The 20,738-nt window shown below is 50.1% G+C and overlaps 1 protein-coding gene across 1 annotated transcript in view; it reads left to right on the forward strand.

Annotated features, from left to right (window-relative positions):
- The first annotated feature begins 7,007 nt into the window (after positions 1-7,007).
- Positions 7,008-20,738, forward strand: part of SNRNP48 (small nuclear ribonucleoprotein U11/U12 subunit 48) — a 33,110-nt gene continuing 19,379 nt past the window's right edge. Inside the window, exons 1-5 of the mRNA XM_044294310.1 lie at positions 7,008-7,174; positions 11,337-11,444; positions 12,780-12,840; positions 13,358-13,438; positions 14,940-15,119. Coding sequence (XP_044150245.1) covers positions 7,052-7,174; positions 11,337-11,444; positions 12,780-12,840; positions 13,358-13,438; positions 14,940-15,119 — 553 coding nt within the window. The 5' untranslated portion in view covers positions 7,008-7,051. The remainder of the gene's footprint in view (positions 7,175-11,336; positions 11,445-12,779; positions 12,841-13,357; positions 13,439-14,939; positions 15,120-20,738) is intronic.

The raw sequence follows: 20,738 nt of genomic DNA on the forward strand, positions 1-20,738 counted from the left end.
GTAAATGACAACTTTTTACATTTTTTTATACAAAGTTGTCATTCTACAGAGATATTTCTCTCACCCAACATGGGTATATGCAAAAATACACCCCAAAACACATTGCCATACTTCTCCCGAGTACGGCGATACCACATGTGTGACACTTTTTTGCAGCCAAGATGCGCAAAGGGGCCCAAATTCCAATGAGCACCTTTTAGGATTTCACATTTTTAGACATTTGGATCCTAGACTTCTTCTCACGCATTAGGGCCCCTAAAATGCCAGGGCAGTATAAATACCCCACATGTGACAACATTTTGGAAAGAAGACACCCCAAGGTATTTCGTGGGGAGCATGGCGAGTTCATCGAATATTATATTTTTTTGCACAAGTTAGCGGAAAATTATTATAATTTTTTTTCGTACAAAGTCTCATTTTCCACTAACTTGTGACAAAAAATAAAATTTTACATAAACTCGCCATGCCCCTCGTGTGGGCGACTGATCAGGCCTGATCGTGCAAACACTGCGTTTTGGGTGGAGGGCGAACTAAGGTGACACTAATACTATTATAGATCTGACTGTGATCAGTTCTGATCACTTACAGATACTATAAAAGTACCAATGCTGATTAGCGATACGCGAATCAGCAAATCATTGACTGCGGTGCCGTGGGCTGGGCGCTAAACGATCGCTAACTACCTAACCAAGGGGCCTAAACTATCCTAAAACCTAACTGTCAATACTAGTAGAAAAAAAAAAAGTGACAGTTGACACTGATCACTTTTTTCCCTTTTACTAGTGATTGACAGGGGTGATCAAGGGGTTAATTGGGGTGATGGGCTAAATGTGTAGTGTTTGTTGTACTCATTGTGATCTGTGCTCTCTGCTGTAACCAATTGACAAAAAGGACCAGCAGAGAGCACAGAAGCCATTTAACACCTTATATTTATAAATATAATGTGTTATATGGCTGGTGGTTCTTCATTTTAAAAGTCACCAGCCTGCCAGCACTGATCATTGGCTGGCAGGCTGGTGACCAACTCCTTGTGCGCCTCTTGCCGACCCGCACTACGCCTGTGCGGGCCGCATATACGTGTCATGATGCGTATATGCGTCTAGGAGGAATAACCCGGTTGCCCGCAGGACACATCCCTGCGTTAGGCGGTTGGGAGGTGGTTAATAGTGAATACAGCATAAAAGGAACGGAGGGGATTTGAAAGGTGCCCACTATAACCAAACAGAGGCAATTGCTACAGCAATTGAGTGGCCTCTATATCTCGCCCGAAAGGGAGAAATAGTGCCGCACGGAACACAATAGAGCCCACCAGGGATATTGGATACAGCATCAGGAGATGGTGTAGGTACTCTACCCATGAAGGGAGCAAGGTGGCTGGAAACAAAAAGATTTAATCGCCACGGCAATAGAAGTCTGCCTGTATTCTCTGGCACAGGCACTACAAAAGAACCTCTAGAGGCCGAGAAGGGTTACCAACCCTACAAGAGGCGTTTGCCTGAATTATCAGCTTGCTTAGAACATAGCCCCTGGATAGGGGAACCAGGAAGGTCTGTCGTGTAGGTGTCCCAGTTGCTAAGCACGGTGATGGCTGCGTTACCTGTGCGGTAATTACCTGTGCAGGCAGGAGAGCGCCATCCAAAAGAGGTCTTCCACTAGAGGGGCACCAAACCTGGGTAGGGTAGGTTCCATCGTGCACGTTTGTCTTGACCTCAGAGGGATTCTGCATGGTGGAAGACCGCCTGATGCTCTGTTCTGAGGGAATCGGTGCAGAGGTGTCCCCAGAGGCAACTGACAGAGAAGGCTTCGTCACCAGCCTCAGGCCTGTCCTGTGGCTACCCGAGGATGCCGAGGAGGGGTAGAAGCTAGTTGAGACCACCCAAGGAAGGTCCGTGGGCTACTCCTTGTGTGACCCTGTATCTGAGCGTGAGCGTGGCCCATCTAAAGGGAGGACCCAGGGGGGGGGGGAGACCGCAATTTGTAGGAAGCGCTCCAGCGACTACGCCAGGGATTGGGCGAGGCAGGCAAGGTTCCCATGGTTCGACAGGGAGGGAGCCCATTCAGGGGGAACCTACACAAAAGGGTGGGAGAGGAGGACAAGCCAACCACATTGAAACCTCCATAGACAACGGACGCACATGAAATACATAGCGATCCGATAGGGAGGCAGGGAGAGGATGCCCTCATAGAGCAGCAGGGCTGTACTATCTGTCCCCAGATGCCACGTTCCCAAGAGGTGCTGCAGCAGCTATAGAACAGGTGCATGGCTGCAGGACAATGCGGCAATTGACAGGGGAGGGAGGGGGAGGAGCCTGCAGAGCAAATCAGCCAGAGGCTGCCTACCAGACCCCAGGAGCTGTGCAGCGTGCCCCATGCAGGAGAGCAGAAGATGGCGACCCAGTGAGAGAAGGAGCCGACAGCCGTAGGAAGAACCGCCCCTCTGAGAAGAGCAGGGAACCTGGAGCTGAAATGGGCAGGCAGGAGAGGCCCCTCCCAGACTCCCCCCACAGAGGGAAGGTGACTGAGCAAGCGTGGGAAGCCAGAAAGTGGGCGGGAAGTTGCGGCCTAGTAGGCCCGAAAAAGCCGGGGCCTCGATTAGTGGAGGGGGTATAGATTGTGAGGTTGGTAAAAATAAAATATTTTGTTACCTTGTGTCCCGGTAAGCCTTCGATGACTGATGCACCCACAGGATGGTGAGAGGGTGGTAATTGTAGATGAGTAATATATAGGTTTTCAAACCTGCAGTATGAGAGGACAATCAATCAAGAACCAGCTCATATGAGAATAGCTCCTGAAAAAGGTAAAAGCACTTTTGAAATGGATATTTATACTTACCCTCGGCGCTTCCGCACTGGAACATAATTTTTCCTTACCCCCACAATGCGCAAGCGCGTATATCGGGTGGATTTTAATGAGTTAACCGCGCTTGCGCACTGGGCCGTAATTTTTACCTACCTCGGCTCCCCGACGCATGCTCAGTGTCCCGGTGTGCTGCTGAAATCGGCAGTGAGATTTTACCTAGACTGTCCTTTTGCGCATGCGCAGATAGTGAAAACTAAGGCATGCCTCCAGACGTCATCTCTGATGCGACAGGAAGTCAGGAGGTAGGGAAATCTCACGAGGTAGGGAAATGTAACGCTACAGTGGCATATCGCTTGAATATGCAACCATTGTCTGATAGGTGTGGGTACCACCGATGGGAGACGCACCTATATTGAGAACGGAGCAGGTAGCGCTGTGGCTGGAGGACACCAGATTTAATGGGGTCCGTCGACCACTGTTTGCTAATCCACAACTCTCACATAGAGAAGAATGGAGGGCGGCAGAGCATGCGCATTGCGCCATACTCCAATTTCGGGGACCAGTTCTCAATATAGGTGCGGGGAACAGCAGCTATAAGACAATGGGGGCATATCCAAGCGATACACCCCTATTGTCTGAGATGAGAAAACCCATTTTAAGGCCTCTTTCACACTGTGGTCAGAGCTGAAACCGGACATAATTGTGAAGGAGATACGGTCACGGTGTAAGCGGTGTGTAGGAGATACGGTCACAGTGTAAGCAGTGTGTAGGAGATACGGTCACAGTGTAAGCAGTGTGTAGGAGATACGGTCACAGTGTAAGCAGTGTGTAGGAGATACGGTCACAGTGTAAGGAGTGTGTAGGAGATACGGTCACAGTGTAAGCGGTGTGTAGGAGATACGGTCACAGTGTAAGCAGTGTGTAGGAGATACGTCACGGTGTAAGCAGTGTGTAGGAGATACGGTCACAGTGTAAGGAGTGTGTAGGAGATACGGTCACGGTGTAAGCGGTGTGTAGGAGATACGGTCACAGTGTAAGCAGTGTGTAGGAGATACGGTCACAGTGTAAGCAGTGTGTAGGTGATATGGTCACAGTGTAAGCAGTGTGTAGGTGATACGGTCACAGTGTAAGCAGTGTGTAGGAGATACGGTCACGGTGTAAGCGGTGTGTAGGTGATACGGTCACGGTGTAAGTGGTGTGTAGGAGATACGGTCGTTTAATTCTCCATTGTCACAGTATTTAGTTACCTCATCAGTATTAATTACAGTCACTCACATTGGTTGAATTGGCACATGGATACACATGTGAGCAGTAACGCCACGTCAAGGCTTCAACCCTTGTTACTGACCAGTCACACACCATGCTTTTCATTCATACGCATTTGGCATTCCAGATGTTTTGGACTACACCTCCCATAATACTTTACCAGCATGATGGGAGATGTAATTCACAGCATGTGGACGGCCTATGGCTGCCGACCTCTGAACTCGCGGTGGTCACAGTACACAGGAGCAGCATGTCACGTGTCAGATGCCCCTTCAATGCTCCAGCCAGGGCGCAGGCCTCACACATGGGCTTCTTCATTCCACTTCAGGTACTTCGTGTTCCATAGGAGAACATGCTGGTCAGAGTTGTGACACAAAAAAAATAATTAAAATGGTTAGAGCAAATGGCAGAACAGACGCAGTGCAGCAGCCTGACAGTGCACATATACACAGCAGACTGACGGTGCACACATACACAGCAGACTGACGGTGCACACATACACAGCAGACTGACGGTGCACACATACACAGCAGACTGACGGTGCACACATACACAGCAGACTGACGGTGCACACACATACACAGCAGACTGACGGTGCACACACACACAGCAGACTGACGGTGCACACATACACAGCAGACTGACGGTGCACACATACACAGCAGACTGACGGTGCACACACACACAGCAGACTGACGGTGCACACACACACAGCAGACTGACGGTGCACACACATACACAGCAGACTGACGGTGCACACACATACACAGCAGACTGACGGTGCACACACATACACAGCAGACTGACGGTGCACACATACACAGCAGACTGACGGTGCACACATACACAGCAGACTGACGGTGCACACATACACAGCAGACTGACGGTGCACACATACACAGCAGACTGACGGTGCACACATACACAGCAGACTGACGGTGCACACATACACAGCAGACTGACGGTGCACACATACACAGCAGACTGACGGTGCACACATACACAGCAGACTGACGGTGCACACATACACAGCAGACTGACGGTGCACACATACACAGCAGACTGACGGTGCACACATACACAGCAGACTGACGGTGCACACACATACACAGCAGACGGTGATTACAGAATCCAGTGAGCGACGGATCTGGTGGCAGGTCTGTCCCTCTGGATGGGGGGCAGCTTCACATCCTTCTCCAAGTGACGAGATGGCTGCAGTTTCGTAGTATTTGTTAAATTAGGGTTGTACACATCTAACACACAGGCCACACGTGGTGCACAGCTCCACATCTAACGCACAGCCCACAAATATAATACACTGCCCCCCCAAATATGCTGCACATACATCCCCCAATATACCGTACCGCACAGACAGCCCCCCCCATATACTTCACAGACAGCCCCCCATATACTTCACAGACAGCCCCCCCATATACTGCACAGACCTCCCTATATAATGCACAGACACCCCCCCATATAATGCACAGACAGACCCCCCAATATACTGCGCAGACAGCCCCCATATACTGCGCAGACAGCCCCCCCATATACTGTGCAGACAGACCCCCCCATATACTGCGCAGACAGCCCCTATATACTGCGTAGACAGCCCCCCATATACTGCGCAGACAGCCCCCCCATATACTGCGCAGACAGCCCCCCATATACTGCGCAGACAGCCCCCCAATATATTGTGCAGACAGCCCCCCAATATACTGCGCAGACAGCCCCCCAATATACTATGCAGACAGCCCCCCAATATACTGCGCAGACAGCCCCCCCATATACTGTGCAGACAGCCCCCCCATATACTGTGCAGACAGACCCCATACTGCGCAGACAGCCCCCCCATATACTGCGCAGACAGCCCCCCATATACTGCGCAGACAGCCCCCCAATATACTGCGCAGACAGCCCCCCCATATACTGCGCAGACAGCCCCCCATATACTGCGCAGACAGCCCCCCATATACTGCGCAGACAGCCCCCCATATACTGCGCAGACAGCCCCCCATATACTGCGCAGACAGCCCCCCCATATACTGCGCAGACAGCCCCCTATATACTGCGCAGACAGCCCCCCCATTTAATGCGCAGACTGCCCCCCAAATATACTGTGCAGACAGCCCCCCCCAATATACTGCGCAGACAGACCCCCCAATATACTGCGCAGACAGACCCCCCAATATACTGCGTAGACATCCCCCCCATATACTGCATAGACAGCCCCCCCATATACTGCATAGACAGCCCCTCCATATACTGCGCAGACAACCCCCCCATATACTGCGCAGACAGCCCCCCCATTTAATGCGTAGACAGCCCCCCAAATATACTGTGCAGACAGCCCCCCAAATATACTGTGCAGACAGACCCCCCAATATACTGTGCAGACAGCCCCCCAAATATACTGTGCAGACAGCCCCCCAAATATACTGTGCAGACAGACCCCCAAATATACTGTGCAGACAGCCCCCCAAATATACTGTGCAGACAGACCCCCAAATATACTGTGCAGACAGCCCCCCAATATACTGCGCAGACAGACCCCCTATATAATAGAACCTGAGGACAATCAATCAAGAACCAATATGAGAATAGCTCCTGCAAAGGGTTAAAAGTGCTTTTGGCATGGATAGTCATACTTACCCTCGGCGCTTGCGCACTGGGATGTAATTTTTCCCTACCACCACATTGCGCAGGCGCGTATATCGGGTGGCTTTTAATAAGTTAACCGCGCTTGCGCACTGACCTGTGATTTTTCCCTACCTCGGCTCCCCGACGCAGGCGCAGTGTCCCGGTGTGCTGCTAAATTCAGCCGGGAGATTTTCACCAGAGCGTCCTTTTGGGCATGCGCAGATGGTGAAAAGTAAGGCACGCCTCCGACGTCATCGCTGATGCGACAGGAAGTCAGAGGGTAGGGAAATCTCACGAGGTAGGGTAGTGTAACGCTACACCGGTTTCCGGTGTTAAGGCAGATGCAGCAATGGAGGGTTCTGCTGCTCACCTATTGCAGGATCTAAAGGACTTCACCGAGCGATGCCGGAGCCGTCTGACGGAGCTGCTGCAGGAGCTGGGCTGGGAGCAGGAGGTGGCGGGTGGAGAACAGGTGTGTACAGCGCCGCCTGGTGGCCGTAGTGTTATAAGGTCCCCTGCGCTTCTCATGGGGAGGAGAGTCAGCCGGTCACCACAGGCATGCCGCATCATGGTTGTCAGATCCGATCCAGTTCCTGGAATCTCATGTAATGGGTTGTCAGCTACATGGCAGAGGTAGCCCTAGAGCAGGGACCAGCAGCCTCCGGCACTGCAGCTGTTCGGAAACTACAACTCCCAGAATGCTTCATTTACTTCTGTGGGAGTTAGAAGAGCAGCCAAACATGTTTGCCTGCTGGGAGTTGTAGTTTCACAGCAGCTGGAGTGCTGAAGGTTGCTGATCCCTGCACTAGAATAATGTATGGCTACTTTCACACTTGCGGCAGAGTGATCCGGCAAGCAGTTCTGTCGCTGGATCCGGCAATCTGCATGCAAACGGACAGCATTTGTAGACGGATCCGGATGCGGATCTGTCTCACAAATGCATTGCAAGAACGGATCCGTCTGTCCGTTTGTCATACGGACAAACTGATCCGTTTCTATATTTATTTTTTTTCACATTTTTACCGGTCTGCGACGGATCCGGCATTCTGGTATTTTGAATGCCAGATTCGGGGACCTACTGAAAGGAATGACAGAGTGGAATGCCCATAGAGAATAATGGAAATGCAATATTTGAATTAGAGACAAAACCATTTGACATATCTAATAATCATTTAGCAGGTTTACTCTCCAAGTTCAGTGGGATTATTTAATGTTCAGATTAAGTGGAATTATCACTGTTTTCTGCAGAATGACTAGGGTGAATGACACAAAGGAATGCCCATAGACTATAACAGGAAACTGGAATGCCCATAGAGAATAATGGACCGGAGTGGAATGCCCATAGAGAATAATGGACCGGAGTGGAATGCCCATAGAGAATAATGGACCGGAGTGGAATGCCCATAGAGAATAATGGACCGGAGTGGAATGCCCATAGAGAATAATGGACCGGAGTGGAATGCCCATAGAGAATAATGGAAATGTAATATTTGAATTAGAGACAAAACCAGCTCATGAAAACCCAAAATTCCTATCTTAAAAAATTAGCATATCATGAAAAGGTTCTCTAAACGAGCTATTAACCTAATCATCTGAATCAACTAATTAACTCTAAACACCTGCAAAAGACTCCTGAGGCTTTTCAAAACTCCCAGCCTGGTTCATTACTCCAAACCGCAATCATGGGTAAGACTGCCGACCTGACTGCTGTCCAGAAGGCCATCATTGACACCCTCAAGCAAGAGGGTAAGACACAGAATTTTCTGAACGAATAGGCTGTTCCCAGAGTGCTGTATCAAGGCACCTCAGTGGGAAGTCTGTGGGAAGGAAAAAGTGTGGCAGAAAACGCTGCACAACGAGAAGAGGTGACCGGACCCTGAGGAAGATTGTGGAGAAGGACCGATTCCAGACCTTGGGGGACCTGCGGAAGCAGTGGACTGAGTCTGGAGTAGAAACATCCAGAGCCACCGTGTACAGGCGTGTGCAGGAAATGGGCTACAGGTGCCGCATTCCCCAGAAACAGCGGCAGAAGCGCCTGACCTGGGCTACAGAGAAGCAGCACTGGACTGTTGCATGTCATTCGGAAATCAAGGTGCCAGAGTCTGGAGGAAGACTGAGGAGAGGGAAATGCCAAAATGCCTGAAGTCCAGTGTCAAGTACCCACAGTCAGTGATGGTCTGGGGTGCCATGTCAGCTGCTGGTGTTGGTCCACTGTGTTTTATCAAGGGCAGGGTCAATGCAGCTAGCTATCAGGAGATTTTGGAGCACTTCATGCTTCCATCTGCTGAAAAGCTTTATGGAGATGAAGATGTCATTTTTCAGCACGACCTGGCACCTGCTCACAGTGCCAAAACCACTGGTAAATGGTTTACTGACCATGGTATTACTGTGCTCAATTGGCCTGCCAACTCTCCTGACCTGAACCCCATAGAGAATCTGTGGGATATTGGGAAGAGAAAGTTGAGAGACGCAAGACCCAACACTCTGGATGAGCTTAAGGCCGCTATCGAAGCATCCTGGGCCTCCATAACACCTCAGCAGTGCCAGCAGGCTGATTGCCTCCATGCCACGCCGCATTGAAGCAGTCATTTCTGCAAAAGGATTCCCGACCAAGTATTGAGTGCATAACTGAACATAATTATTTGAAGGTTGACTTTTTTTGTATTAAAAACACTTTTCTTTTATTGGTCGGATGAAATATGCTAATTTTTTTTAGATAGGAAATTTGGGTTTTCATGAGCTGTATGCCAAAATCATCAATATTAAAACAATAAAAGGCTTGAACTACTTCAGTTGTGTGTAATGAATCTAAAATATATGAAAGTCTAATGTTTATCAGTACATTACAGAAAATAATGAACTTTATCACAATATGCTAATTTTTTTAGAAGGACCTGTACAACCGGATCCTTCATGGCAGATCCTTCATGGCTATAGAAGACATAATACAACCGGATCCGTTCATGGCGGATCCTTCATGGCTATAGAAGACATAATACAACCGGATCCGTTCATGGCGGATCCTTCATGGCTATAGAAGACATAATACAACCGGATCCGTTCATGGCGGATCCTTCATGGCTATAGAAGACATAATACAACCGGATCCGTTCATGGCGGATCCTTCATGGCTATAGAAGACATAATACAACCGGATCCGTTCATGGCGGATCCTTCATGGCTATAGAAGACATTAATACAACCGGATCCTTCATGGCGGATCCTTCATGGCTATAGAAGACATAATGCAACCGGATCCGTTCATGGCGGATCCTTCATGGCTATAGAAGACATAATACAATCGGATCCGTTCATGGCGGATGCATGCGGTTGTATTATTGTAAGGGAAGCGTTTTTGCAGAACCATTAAGGATGCGCAAAAAACGCTAATGTGAAAGTAGAACTAGAGAAACCCCAAAAAGAAGGGGGTAAAGGGAATTAAAACGTAACTTTTACTCATGCTACACCAAATAGACATACAAATCAGTTATACAAATAATCACCTAAACTGCAACGAATTATAGCACACTACACAGTATTAGCGGGCCCATAGAAAACAATGGAAGGGTGAAAAAAGGGAACAATCTCACCAGTCCAGACGTGAGATGCCCTGCAGTGAAAGTCATGCAATCCCTACCCACTGGCAGGTTAGTTATTATACTGTATACTTGTGCCCCCCCCCCCCCCCCCTTTCACTGCAGGCATCTTTGTTACCTCCCATGTGGCTCCACTGAACCATGGGATTATTGTGGGATTATTTTTCCCATTTATCCCCATAAGTTTTTTTTGTATCTTTTTCCCTATTTTTGGGCACTATTTTTTTGGTTGATGTACTCAGCATATTTTTGTACTCGGCATATATTGGTGTTTCCAGCATTTTGGTGTATTTAGCATATCATGTACTCAGCATACCCTAAGATTGTCCGTCTCCCCTGAAGAGTTATCCAAACGAAACGTGGCACGTCGGGAACTTTCATTTAGGGTACATTAGGGATTTTTGCCCCGGTTTAGGGACCAGTATCCGGACGGGGTCGCCCCTTTCGGGGCGAGTGCTCTGTATAGCTATGTAGGGCACTTCTAGTCTCCTCCCCACACTGCCAGGGTCATATAGGGCTAGTTGTTGCCATCTTGACGCAAGAAATTAGGAGCCATCCGCCCGCTTGCCTGTTTTCCAACTAAGAATATCTGAACCGCCTAGCTGTATACAGACAACGTACCCAAGTGAGCACCCCAGGGCGCCACTTTGTTGTTGGGGTTCGTGTATGATCCACATCTCCCTGTGGACCTACTACGTCTGGACTGGTGAGATTGTTTCCTTTTTTCACCCTTCCATTGTTTTCTATCGGCCCGCTAATACTGTGTTGGGTGCTATAATCTGTCACAGTTTAGGTGATTATTTGTATAACTGTGATTTGTATGTCTGTTTGGTGTAGCATGAGTAAAAGTTACGTTTTATTTCCCTTTGCCCCCTGCTTTTTGGGGTTTCTGTAGTTCAGTTTTGATTTGGGAGTACCTCGGAGAGATGCTGTTGGTCTCCCTCTTATTTACTGATCATGTGAATGTAGCTTTTTGTCTTTGTCACAGCCTACTGGCATTGGGCAGCAGGTCAATCAGTCGTGTGTTTCTCCCACTAGGAGACTGCTGTGTGTCCCTATGACTCCAATCACAGAATGCCAAGGTCCTCTCTGGAGAAGCATGTAGTCCTATGCAAACGGTGGAAGATGGGATACAGCAAGGAGGAGGTAAGTGGGTCTGGGATGTATCTGTGTAAAGTCCAAAGATATTAGATAGCTTTTTTTTTTTTTTTTTTTTTTTTTTTTTTTTGCTGCAACACTTTGCCTGAGTGTCGGTGGCTTACGGCCCTTGGGTCTTGAAGCCGGTGTGACAGCTGAGCACGCGGTTTGTGGCTTTCTAGTGTGGCCCCCCAGCAGTCGTACACGTATAACCTAACCTGTGGGAATCCTCTTTTACCTGGAGCCTGAGATGCCGTTGTATTAACTTTGATCAGCATATCGTCCTCCTTACATTTCCAGCAATCCACACACTGTGGGGAAAGTCATCTGGGTAAATTCACCTACAGGGTGGTTTTTAAAGGGGTTTTCCAGGCAATCATTATGGATGGCCTGTCCTTAGGATAGGTCATCCATATTAGATCGGTGGCGGTCTGACACCCGGCACACATGCCGATAAGCCAAGGCGTCACATGTCCCATATACAGCTCAGTCCCATTCACATAAATGGGCTGCAATACCAAGCACAGCCACTATACGATGTATGGTGCTGTGAGGCGAGCACTGCCGCCTCTCCAAATAGCTGATTGGTGTGGATGCCGGGAGTTGGACCCCCATAGATCAGATATTGATGACCTCCCATGAGGATAGGCCATCAGTGTCAAATTCCTAGAAAACCCATTTAAACCCATAGCCATGTCGGTTTTTAACTCTTTGCAAGGCATAGCGTGAATTCCATGGAAACCTGCAACAAAATCTGACAAATCTACATACATTATACACAGATTTTGATGTGGAAAATCCACTCTTTGTGGCTATACCCCAAATCAGGGCTGCTCAACCTGCGGCCCTCCAGCTGTTGCAAAACTACAACTCCCAGCATGCCCTAATAGCTGAGATGCTGGGAATTACTGTAGTTTTGCAACAGCTGGAGGGCCACAGATTGGGTATCCCTGCCCTAAATGGACCAAACTCCATATAAAAAGAAGCCAGCACGTACTCTTGCCACCACCCTGCTGTATGTGCTCAGCAAGAAAGTGCAACCTTCAGCACACTACCTGCTGTGAAACTACAACTCCCAGCATGCACACTTGTAACTCCCATAGAAGTAAAAAAGAGGATTCTGGGAGTTGTAGTTTCAGCACAGCTGAAGGTTGCCGATCTCTGCCCTTTGCACCTCTTGCCTTTTGTTCCCCAGATCTCCCCCTCCCCCATGATCTTACATCTATCATCCTTTGGATGCTAGGTCTAGCGTGCTTGAGTTGATCTGGATTTTTTCCCCTGATGAATTTGCTTTCATTGCCCCTGACCACACAGAATGTTATATGCCAGCTCTTTCATACACAGGCCGACGTTCAAGACACCCAGTTTTTCTACGAAAAAGCAAAGGTGACATCCGTTTTAATAGGTATGTATGATTTTGGTTTCCATATGCGGAACTAGCAGTGATGCTATCATTTCCTCATCACTTCAGACTGCAAATACCGTTTATTATTATTATTAGCATTATTATTAGCATTATTATTATTAGCATTTATGGTTGTCCTCTGCCCCCTGTGTGTAGACTAGTGGTGGTCTTGCATACGACGTTCTCTGTGGAAGTCTTATTAGCTGTCTCCATATTTGTCACAGAGTGTAAGGGATATCTCTGAAATTGGGGGGCGCAGGACCCCCACCTCCCGACTATAGCATATCTTCTCAAAAGTCTTTGCATGGTTGTGCTGTAGAAATCCAAGTGCCAACGGGGGGTTTTGCTTGTTAATGGGAACCCAGTGTATGGTCTGCTATGAAGCACTCTTACAGTTCTCCTTCCAAATTGATATTGGGTGAATTATGTGTCGTCATAGAATGTAAATGCGTATTGGAGGCAAAATTATTCCAGTGCTTATTAAATAGTAATTATAATTCTACTTTCATCCCAACAGATAAATCGACGCTGTCTCAGATAATAAAGGATGCCAAGAATAGTGCCCCTGCCATAAGTGAAGATAAGCTGTGGGACAAACGTAAGTGGATTCATATTGTGACTGGTCTATTGTACAATCTGGTTTACATGGTCAGACCTTATGATCGTCATTGTGCAGTACACAACTCTGACCACCAGATGGAGCCAGTCTATCATCTATGTACACCTAGGCACTAGTTGGAATGGGCCTAATGTATCATCTTATGTCTCTGAAGTTTTCAGCCACTTTAAGGCGATGACTATTTTGCAGTCATGAATATTTTCTTGAGTTCATTGTGTAAATCAAAGTGTAATCTCTTTGGTTCTTTTTCTTTCCACAGCATGGGTGAGTATAGAGTGGAGCTAGCGTCCTGACATCTCACATAACAACCACTGTGCTTAAGTGCAGTATCCTTTTTATGTGTTATATCCTTTAAAAAAAAAAAAAAAAAAAAAATATATATATATATATATATATATATATATATATATATATATATATATATATATATATATATATATATATATATATACACTAGGTAGATATAGGTGGATGGATTTATCTAGGTAGATATGAATTGTCGGCTGCATTTCCTAATGTTCCTTTATTTAAAGGGGTTGTCTCAGTTTAGCACATGGCATGTATCATGTAGATAGTTACTACAAGACACTTACTAATGTATTGTGATTGTCCTCATATCGCAATATACGCGTCTCGTATCCAGAGGCTACGACCACCGCTACAGCACACACAAGGTGGTCGGGACTAAAGCTGCTGCGCATGTGTGCCGCGGCCATGCTTTTTCCTAAATTGTGCAAGCATTGCCTCTGCAACTGGATTGCAGGATGGTCTTAATCCCTGGATACGAGCAGTGCATAATGTGATGGAAAAATGAATCCAGCCAGCAAAGGAAGCAATATGGACAATCGCAATACATTAGTAAGTGCCTTGTATTAACTTCCTCTACACGATAAATGCTAGTTACTAAAGACAGACAACCCTTTTAATGCTAATCAGATTGTGCATGATAAAATGTCTTGTCGGATAGGGCTTCTTTGCATAGTCATTGCTCTTCACGCAGGCTCCTAGGCTAGTGATGTCACCACTTTAGCAAGAAAGAGACTCTGATGGCTTTCTTCTTCTACCTGCTTATTCAGGCTTTTTTTTTAATATTTTTTTTTTTTGCTACATCCACTACCTTGCAGCCTAAGCTAGCCATCATCTGTAGTGAGCTATAACTGCTGTTTTTTTTATTTTATTGACCGGCTGCTTATTCAAATATTAGGCAGATATTGCAGTTCACACATGTCCCAGCGGGAACCACCAGACTACAGGGCAAATGTATGTTCATGCATATGGCGGTTTCTTTCTTCAGTGGTGCAGTTCAGCCTTTAACCCAGATGAAAGGAATTGCAAGCTAAAGTATTCACTGAACAGAATATCAGTAATTGGTACTTTTCTTGGGAGATTGTGGTGTGTGTATAGGTGCATACAGTGTATCCATATATGTAGTTACATGGTAGGAGAATGTGTAATATGGCTGTGTTTTTCTGTGTTCCAGGTGACTATTCCTCTTCAGGTGCTGAAGTTCCTCTGAACCATAAACGCACCATTTGTGATCTGACGGCTGCCGAACGTCTTGCTGTTTATGACCATGTCCTTCTGGAGACTAAGAAGCAGAAACCTTCACAGCCGAGTGCATCTGATTTGTTTGAGGATTTAACTGCCAAAATCGGTCAAGGTTTCTCAGTGTTTTCTTTATTTTAAGGCGGGATACCCATGGGACTTATTCCATTAGGCCTCTTTCACACGGGCGTTACGGGAAAATGAGCGATTATTTATTTTTTCTTCCCGTGAGTGCAAAGCGTTTTAATGCGTTTTGCACGCGCGTGAGAAAAATCGCCATGTTTAGTACCCGAACCCGGACTTCACAGAAGTTCGGGTTTCGGTTAGGTGTTGTGTAGATTTTATTAATTTCTCTTATAACATGGTTATAAGGGAAAGGAAAAGCATTTTTAATACAGAATGCAAAGTAAATTAGGGTTGGAGGGGTTAAAATAATAAACTCTCCTAATCCACTTGTTCGCGCAGCCCGGCTCGTCTTCATTCTTCTTCTTTGTAAACCTGGGAGGAAAAGGACCTTTGGTGACGTCACTGCGCTCATCACATGCTCTATCGCCATGGTGATGGAGCATGTGATGAGCGCAGTGACGTCACCAAAGGTCCTTTTCTCCTAGGTCCTCAAAGAAGAAGAAAGAGAAGACAGGCTGCGCGAACAAGTGGATGAGGTGAGTTTAATAATTATTTTATTTTCTCGCCCATTTTCCTTGGGGGACACAGACCTTGGGTATAGCTCAGCTCCCTAGGAGGCGTGACACTAAGTAAAACTGTTAAGCCCCTCCTCCATCAGCTATACCCTCAGCCTGGAGATAGAGGCTACCAGTTTTTAGCTTAGTGTCCAAGGAGGCAAGACACTCCCTGCTACTGCAGGGCTGTTTTCTCCTTGTTGTAATTTTTTCTCTAATTTGTTATTTTATTTTTGTTTTTTCCTAGGGATACCAGAGACGCATTGGCCTCTCTGCTCTCCCGGGGTGAGCTGCGCCAGTGCCAACTATCTGCACTGCTGCCTCCCCCACAGAAGCAATAGGGGATCTGGGCAGCAATGGCTCCCCTACATCCCGCCAGCTAGGGGGTCGCCCGCACGCAAAGCCCCTCTCCCAGCTTCCTGCCACTGCGGTGCCAGTAGCTGAAGGGGCGACCCTGCTGGAAGGAACTGAGGGTGAAGACAGGTAAGATGGCTTTTCCAGCCCATACCCTGTCCCTATTTGCACTGGGTTTGGGGGGGCACCCGTGGTCGTCATTTGAGCGCTGTAGATCTCCCCATCTGCGGCTGCTTCCGCTCCCCAATGGCTGATTCCCCACGCTGTTTATTGGGCCCGGATTACTCTCCTGACATCCTTCTCCCTCCCCGCCGCCGCCGCTCCGTGCGTGATCGGGGGGCGGGGCTTAGGCCCGACATCGGCGGTTCGGGCTCGGCGGGCGACATTGTGACAGAGGAGGCTCGGTGAGGTCACCCACCTGCATATCGCCGCGCACTTGGGCCTGCGGGCCTTATTCTACGGACATAAACCTGAGAGTCACGGCAGCAGGGGGCGTGCTCTTTTTTCGCGCGCGCGCGCGCGTCATTGGGGGCGGGGTTACGTTCTCCTTCACAGGAGACATTCAAACGTGTAGGGGGCGGAGCTTCTTCCCGCGCCTCTGCTGAGGTTTTTTGCCGCGCTTCCTCACTCCGTTCTGGAAGCTGAGCCACGTGGGAGACTCCTGGTGCATAGATTGCGTTCTGGGACGCACGCTCTCTGCTGTTGCTGCCTTTCTGCAGCTGTTGATCTGGACTTCACTCCTGACGTTCTTCTGACACTGGTAGGACAGTTAACCCTCTCCTAACCCTCCTGGTCATAGCTGCTGCAACCCCTTGTGGTCTCTGTATCAGGGTACGACCACTCTTTCAACATGTCAGATCCCACGGGTGCCCCCAAACCCTGGTACCATGCCTGTACCGCCTGCAAGGAACTTTTTCCGCGTGGGCAATCTGAGCCGCATTGCCTTGCATGTCAGGCCCCGGTGCAGGGCCCGCTTTCTGCTGCGCCCCCCGGTGCCTCTGAACCCCCTGACTGGGCTAGGTCTCTGTCTCAGGCGGTGGAAAGCCTTACACACGTAGTGGGCCGTCTCGTGGATAGACCGCCTCTCCCGCAGGCTGCCACAATTCCTGTCGCACCCGCTGGGACTACCGTTTCTGCCGCCCCCACTGATTCCCTGCCTCCCAGCGAATCTTCCAGGGCCCGGCATATTCAGAAACGTTCAAGGGTTGAGCGCACATCTTCTCCAGATGCTTCGCTCTCTCCGCCATGCGTGCGAGCTCAGTCAAGTCTATCCTCTCAAAGGGATACGCCTTCTGAGGGAGAACTGGCGGATTCGGACGTGGACATGGACTCAGAGCTTCCGTCCAAATTGGCGTCCGCGGTGGGGCATCTTATCACTAGCATCCGTGATACCTTTCACATACACGATGACCCCCCCAGCTCTGAACAGGCCGGCGTGTCCTTTCTTCGCCCCAGACAGGCCTCCAAGGTCTTTCCCATCCACGCTGATTTTTCTTCTGTGGTGTCCAAGGCTTGGACCCGGCCTAACGTCCGCTTTGTTACACCCAAAAAGCTGGACATTTGTTATCCCTTTCCAGCGGATTCTGTGACCACGTGGACGTCCCCGCCTAAGGTTGATCCTCCCGTGGCTCGCCTGTCCAAAAGCACTACTATTCCTGTACAAGACGGATCTTCCCTCCAGTCTGCTGAGGACCGTCGTACGGAATCCCTCTCCAAGGCCATATTTACTGCCTCTGGTTCGGCCCTTAGACCGGTCTTTGCCTCCGCCTGGGCTGGTAAAGCGGTCTCTGAATGGGGTTTGCAACTGGAACGGGAGTTAGGGTCGGACGTCCCTCTACAGGACCTCCGTTCCTTAGCCCAACTAATTGTCCAGGCCGGAAAATTTGTCTGTGAGGCCTCTCTTGATGCGGGTGCCCTCATTGCCCGTTCCTCTGCCCTGGCAGTTTCTGTCAGGAGGGAACTCTGGCTGAAGGTTTGGGCGGCGGACGCCGCTTCCAAACGCTCTTTGGCTGGCCTACCATTCACGGGTTCCCGCTTGTTCGGAACCCGTCTGGACGAACTTATATCTGAGGCCACAGGTGGGAAGAGTACTCTCCTCCCCCAGTCCAGGCCGAGGGGCGCCCCCCGTGGTCGCGCTGGTTCGTCCCGTTTTCGGTCCTTTCGCAAGCCCACCGGGTCTAGACCCGCGGCCGGTTCTTCTTCCTCTGGCCCAGCCCAGGATAGACGCAAGAAGCCGTTTTTTCGGACGCAATCTACCTGGCGCAAGCCCCAGCCCACACGGGCTCCCACAGGCCAGCAGCCCTCTGCCTGAAGGTGCGCCCCCACCCACCCGGGTGGGGGGCCGCCTTCTACTGTTCAGGAACGTATGGCGGGCCCACATCTCAGACGCATGGGCGCTCGAGATTGTATCTTGCGGATACAAGATCGAATTTGCGTCCATTCCGCCAGACCGTTTCTTCCGGTCCCGTCCTCCGCGGGATCCCGTACGAGCGGCCGCCTTCTTCACGGCCATTCGCTCTCTAATGGACAAGGGTGTCGTCGCCCCCGTGCCTCCGTCGGAAAGGTTCAGGGGGTTCTACTCGAACCTCTTTGTGGTTCCCAAGAAGGAAGGCTCAGTGCGACCGATCTTGGACCTAAAGCGCCTGAACCGTTTTCTCCGACTGCAGAGATTCCGGATGGAGTCTCTCAGGTCCGCAGTGGCCTCCCTGGAAAGAGGGGATTTCATGGCCTCAATCGACGTTCAGGATGCATATCTCCACGTTCCGGTTGCTCCATGTCATCACCGCTTCCTGCGCTTCGCGGTAGGGGACGATCACTTCCAATTCGTCGCCCTTCCCTTTGGTCTGGCGACGGCTCCTCGAGTATTCACCAAGGTCCTGGCCCCTGTCTTGGCCCTTCTGCGTTCAAGAAGTGTTTTTCTTCTCCCTTACTTGGACGACATCTTGGTCAAGGCACCCTCCTTCTCTCAGGCATCCGGCAGTGTGGGACTCACTCTGGAGACCCTGACGCGGTTCGGTTGGATCATCAACCACCCCAAGTCTTCTCTTACCCCCTCCAGACGGCTGATCTTCCTGGGGATGCTCCTGGATACGGAGTTGGCGGAGGTCCGCCTCCCGTCGGACAAGCGTCTGGCCCTTTGCGGGTCTGTTCGCAGTCTCCTCCGTCATCACCGCCCTTCCCTCAGATCCAGCATGCGGTTGTTGGGGAAGATGGTTGCCTGTTTCGAAGCGGTGCCGTTCGCACAATTCCGATCCCGCACCTTTCAGAGGGCAATTCTGTCGGCCTGGGACAAATCACCGAGGAGTCTGGACAGGACCTTTCTTCTGCCTCCCCTGGCTCGGGCTTCCCTCAGCTGGTGGTTGCATATCCCTCTACGGGGGAGGTCCTTCCTCCCACTGAACTGGCTGGTGATTACCACCGATGCCAGCTTACGGGGGTGGGGGGGGGTTTTCCCTCCCCGGTCCGTCCAGGGCGTCTGGTCTCTATCGGAGTCCAGACTTCCAATCAATATTCTGGAACTGAGGGCGATTCTTCTGTCCCTCAGACACTGGACCCATCTACTGCGGGGCCACCCTGTTCGGATCCAATCGGACAATGCCACGGCTGTGGCATACATAAACCATCAGGGAGGCACTCGCAGCGCTGCAGCGATGCAAGAGGTGACCCTCATTCTCCTCTGGGCGGAGGCGCATGTGCCGGCCTTATCCGCGATTTACATCCCGGGGGTGGACAACTGGGCGGCGGATTTCCTGAGCCGGTCCACCATCGACCCGGGAGAATGGTCCCTGCACCCAGAGGTGTTCGAAGCCCTTTGTCTTCGCTGGGGTCGCCCCGACGTGGACCTCATGGCTTCCAAATTCAACCACAAGGTCCCCCGATACCTGGCCAGGGCGCGGGACCCGAAGGCGTACGGCGCCGACGCGCTCGTCCTTCCGTGGCGCGACTTCTCCCTTCTGTACGTCTTTCCTCCTTTCCCCCTCCTGCCACGGGTTCTTCGGAGGATCGCGGCAGAGGGCGTTCCCGCGATTCTGATCGCCCCGGATTGGCCCCGCCGGTCTTGGTACGCCGACCTAATGTTGCTGTTGGCAGACGCACCGTGGCCACTGCCCTCCAGGGAAGACCTTCTCTCTCAGGGACCGATCTTCCACGAGCATTTAGGCTCGCTACGTTTGACGGCGTGGCTATTGAGACCGCCGTCTTAACGCGACGGGGTTTCTCCGCGGACGTAGTCCGCACCATGATCCGTGCTCGTAAGCCCGTGTCCTCTAGGATCTACTATCGGGTTTGGAGGTCCTATCTGGGGTTCTGTGAGTCCCGCAGCATCCCACCTCTCCGGTTTTCTCTTCCCACGATCCTGTCCTTCCTCCAGTCGGGTCTGGACCTGGGGCTGAGCCTCAGTTCTCTGAAGGGACAGATTTCGGCGCTGTCTATTCTTCTCCAGCGTCCCCTGGCCCCTCTGGGGCCAATTAAGACCTTCTTACAAGGGGTGGCTCACTCTGTTCCGCCGTACCGCCCTCCAGTTCCATCCTGGGACCTGAATGTGGTGCTCTCGGCGCTCCAATCAGCCCCCTTCGAGCCTTTACGGGAGGTCTCCCTTCGCCTTCTGTCCTGCAAGGTCATTTTTCTTGTGGCCATCACATCTCTCCGACGGGTGTCGGAGTTAGCGGCTCTTTCTTGCTCCGAACCTTTCCTGATCTTCC

This window comes from Bufo gargarizans, chromosome 5 (assembly GCF_014858855.1).
Source record: "Bufo gargarizans isolate SCDJY-AF-19 chromosome 5, ASM1485885v1, whole genome shotgun sequence".
Classification (NCBI taxonomy): Eukaryota; Metazoa; Chordata; class Amphibia; order Anura; family Bufonidae; genus Bufo; species Bufo gargarizans.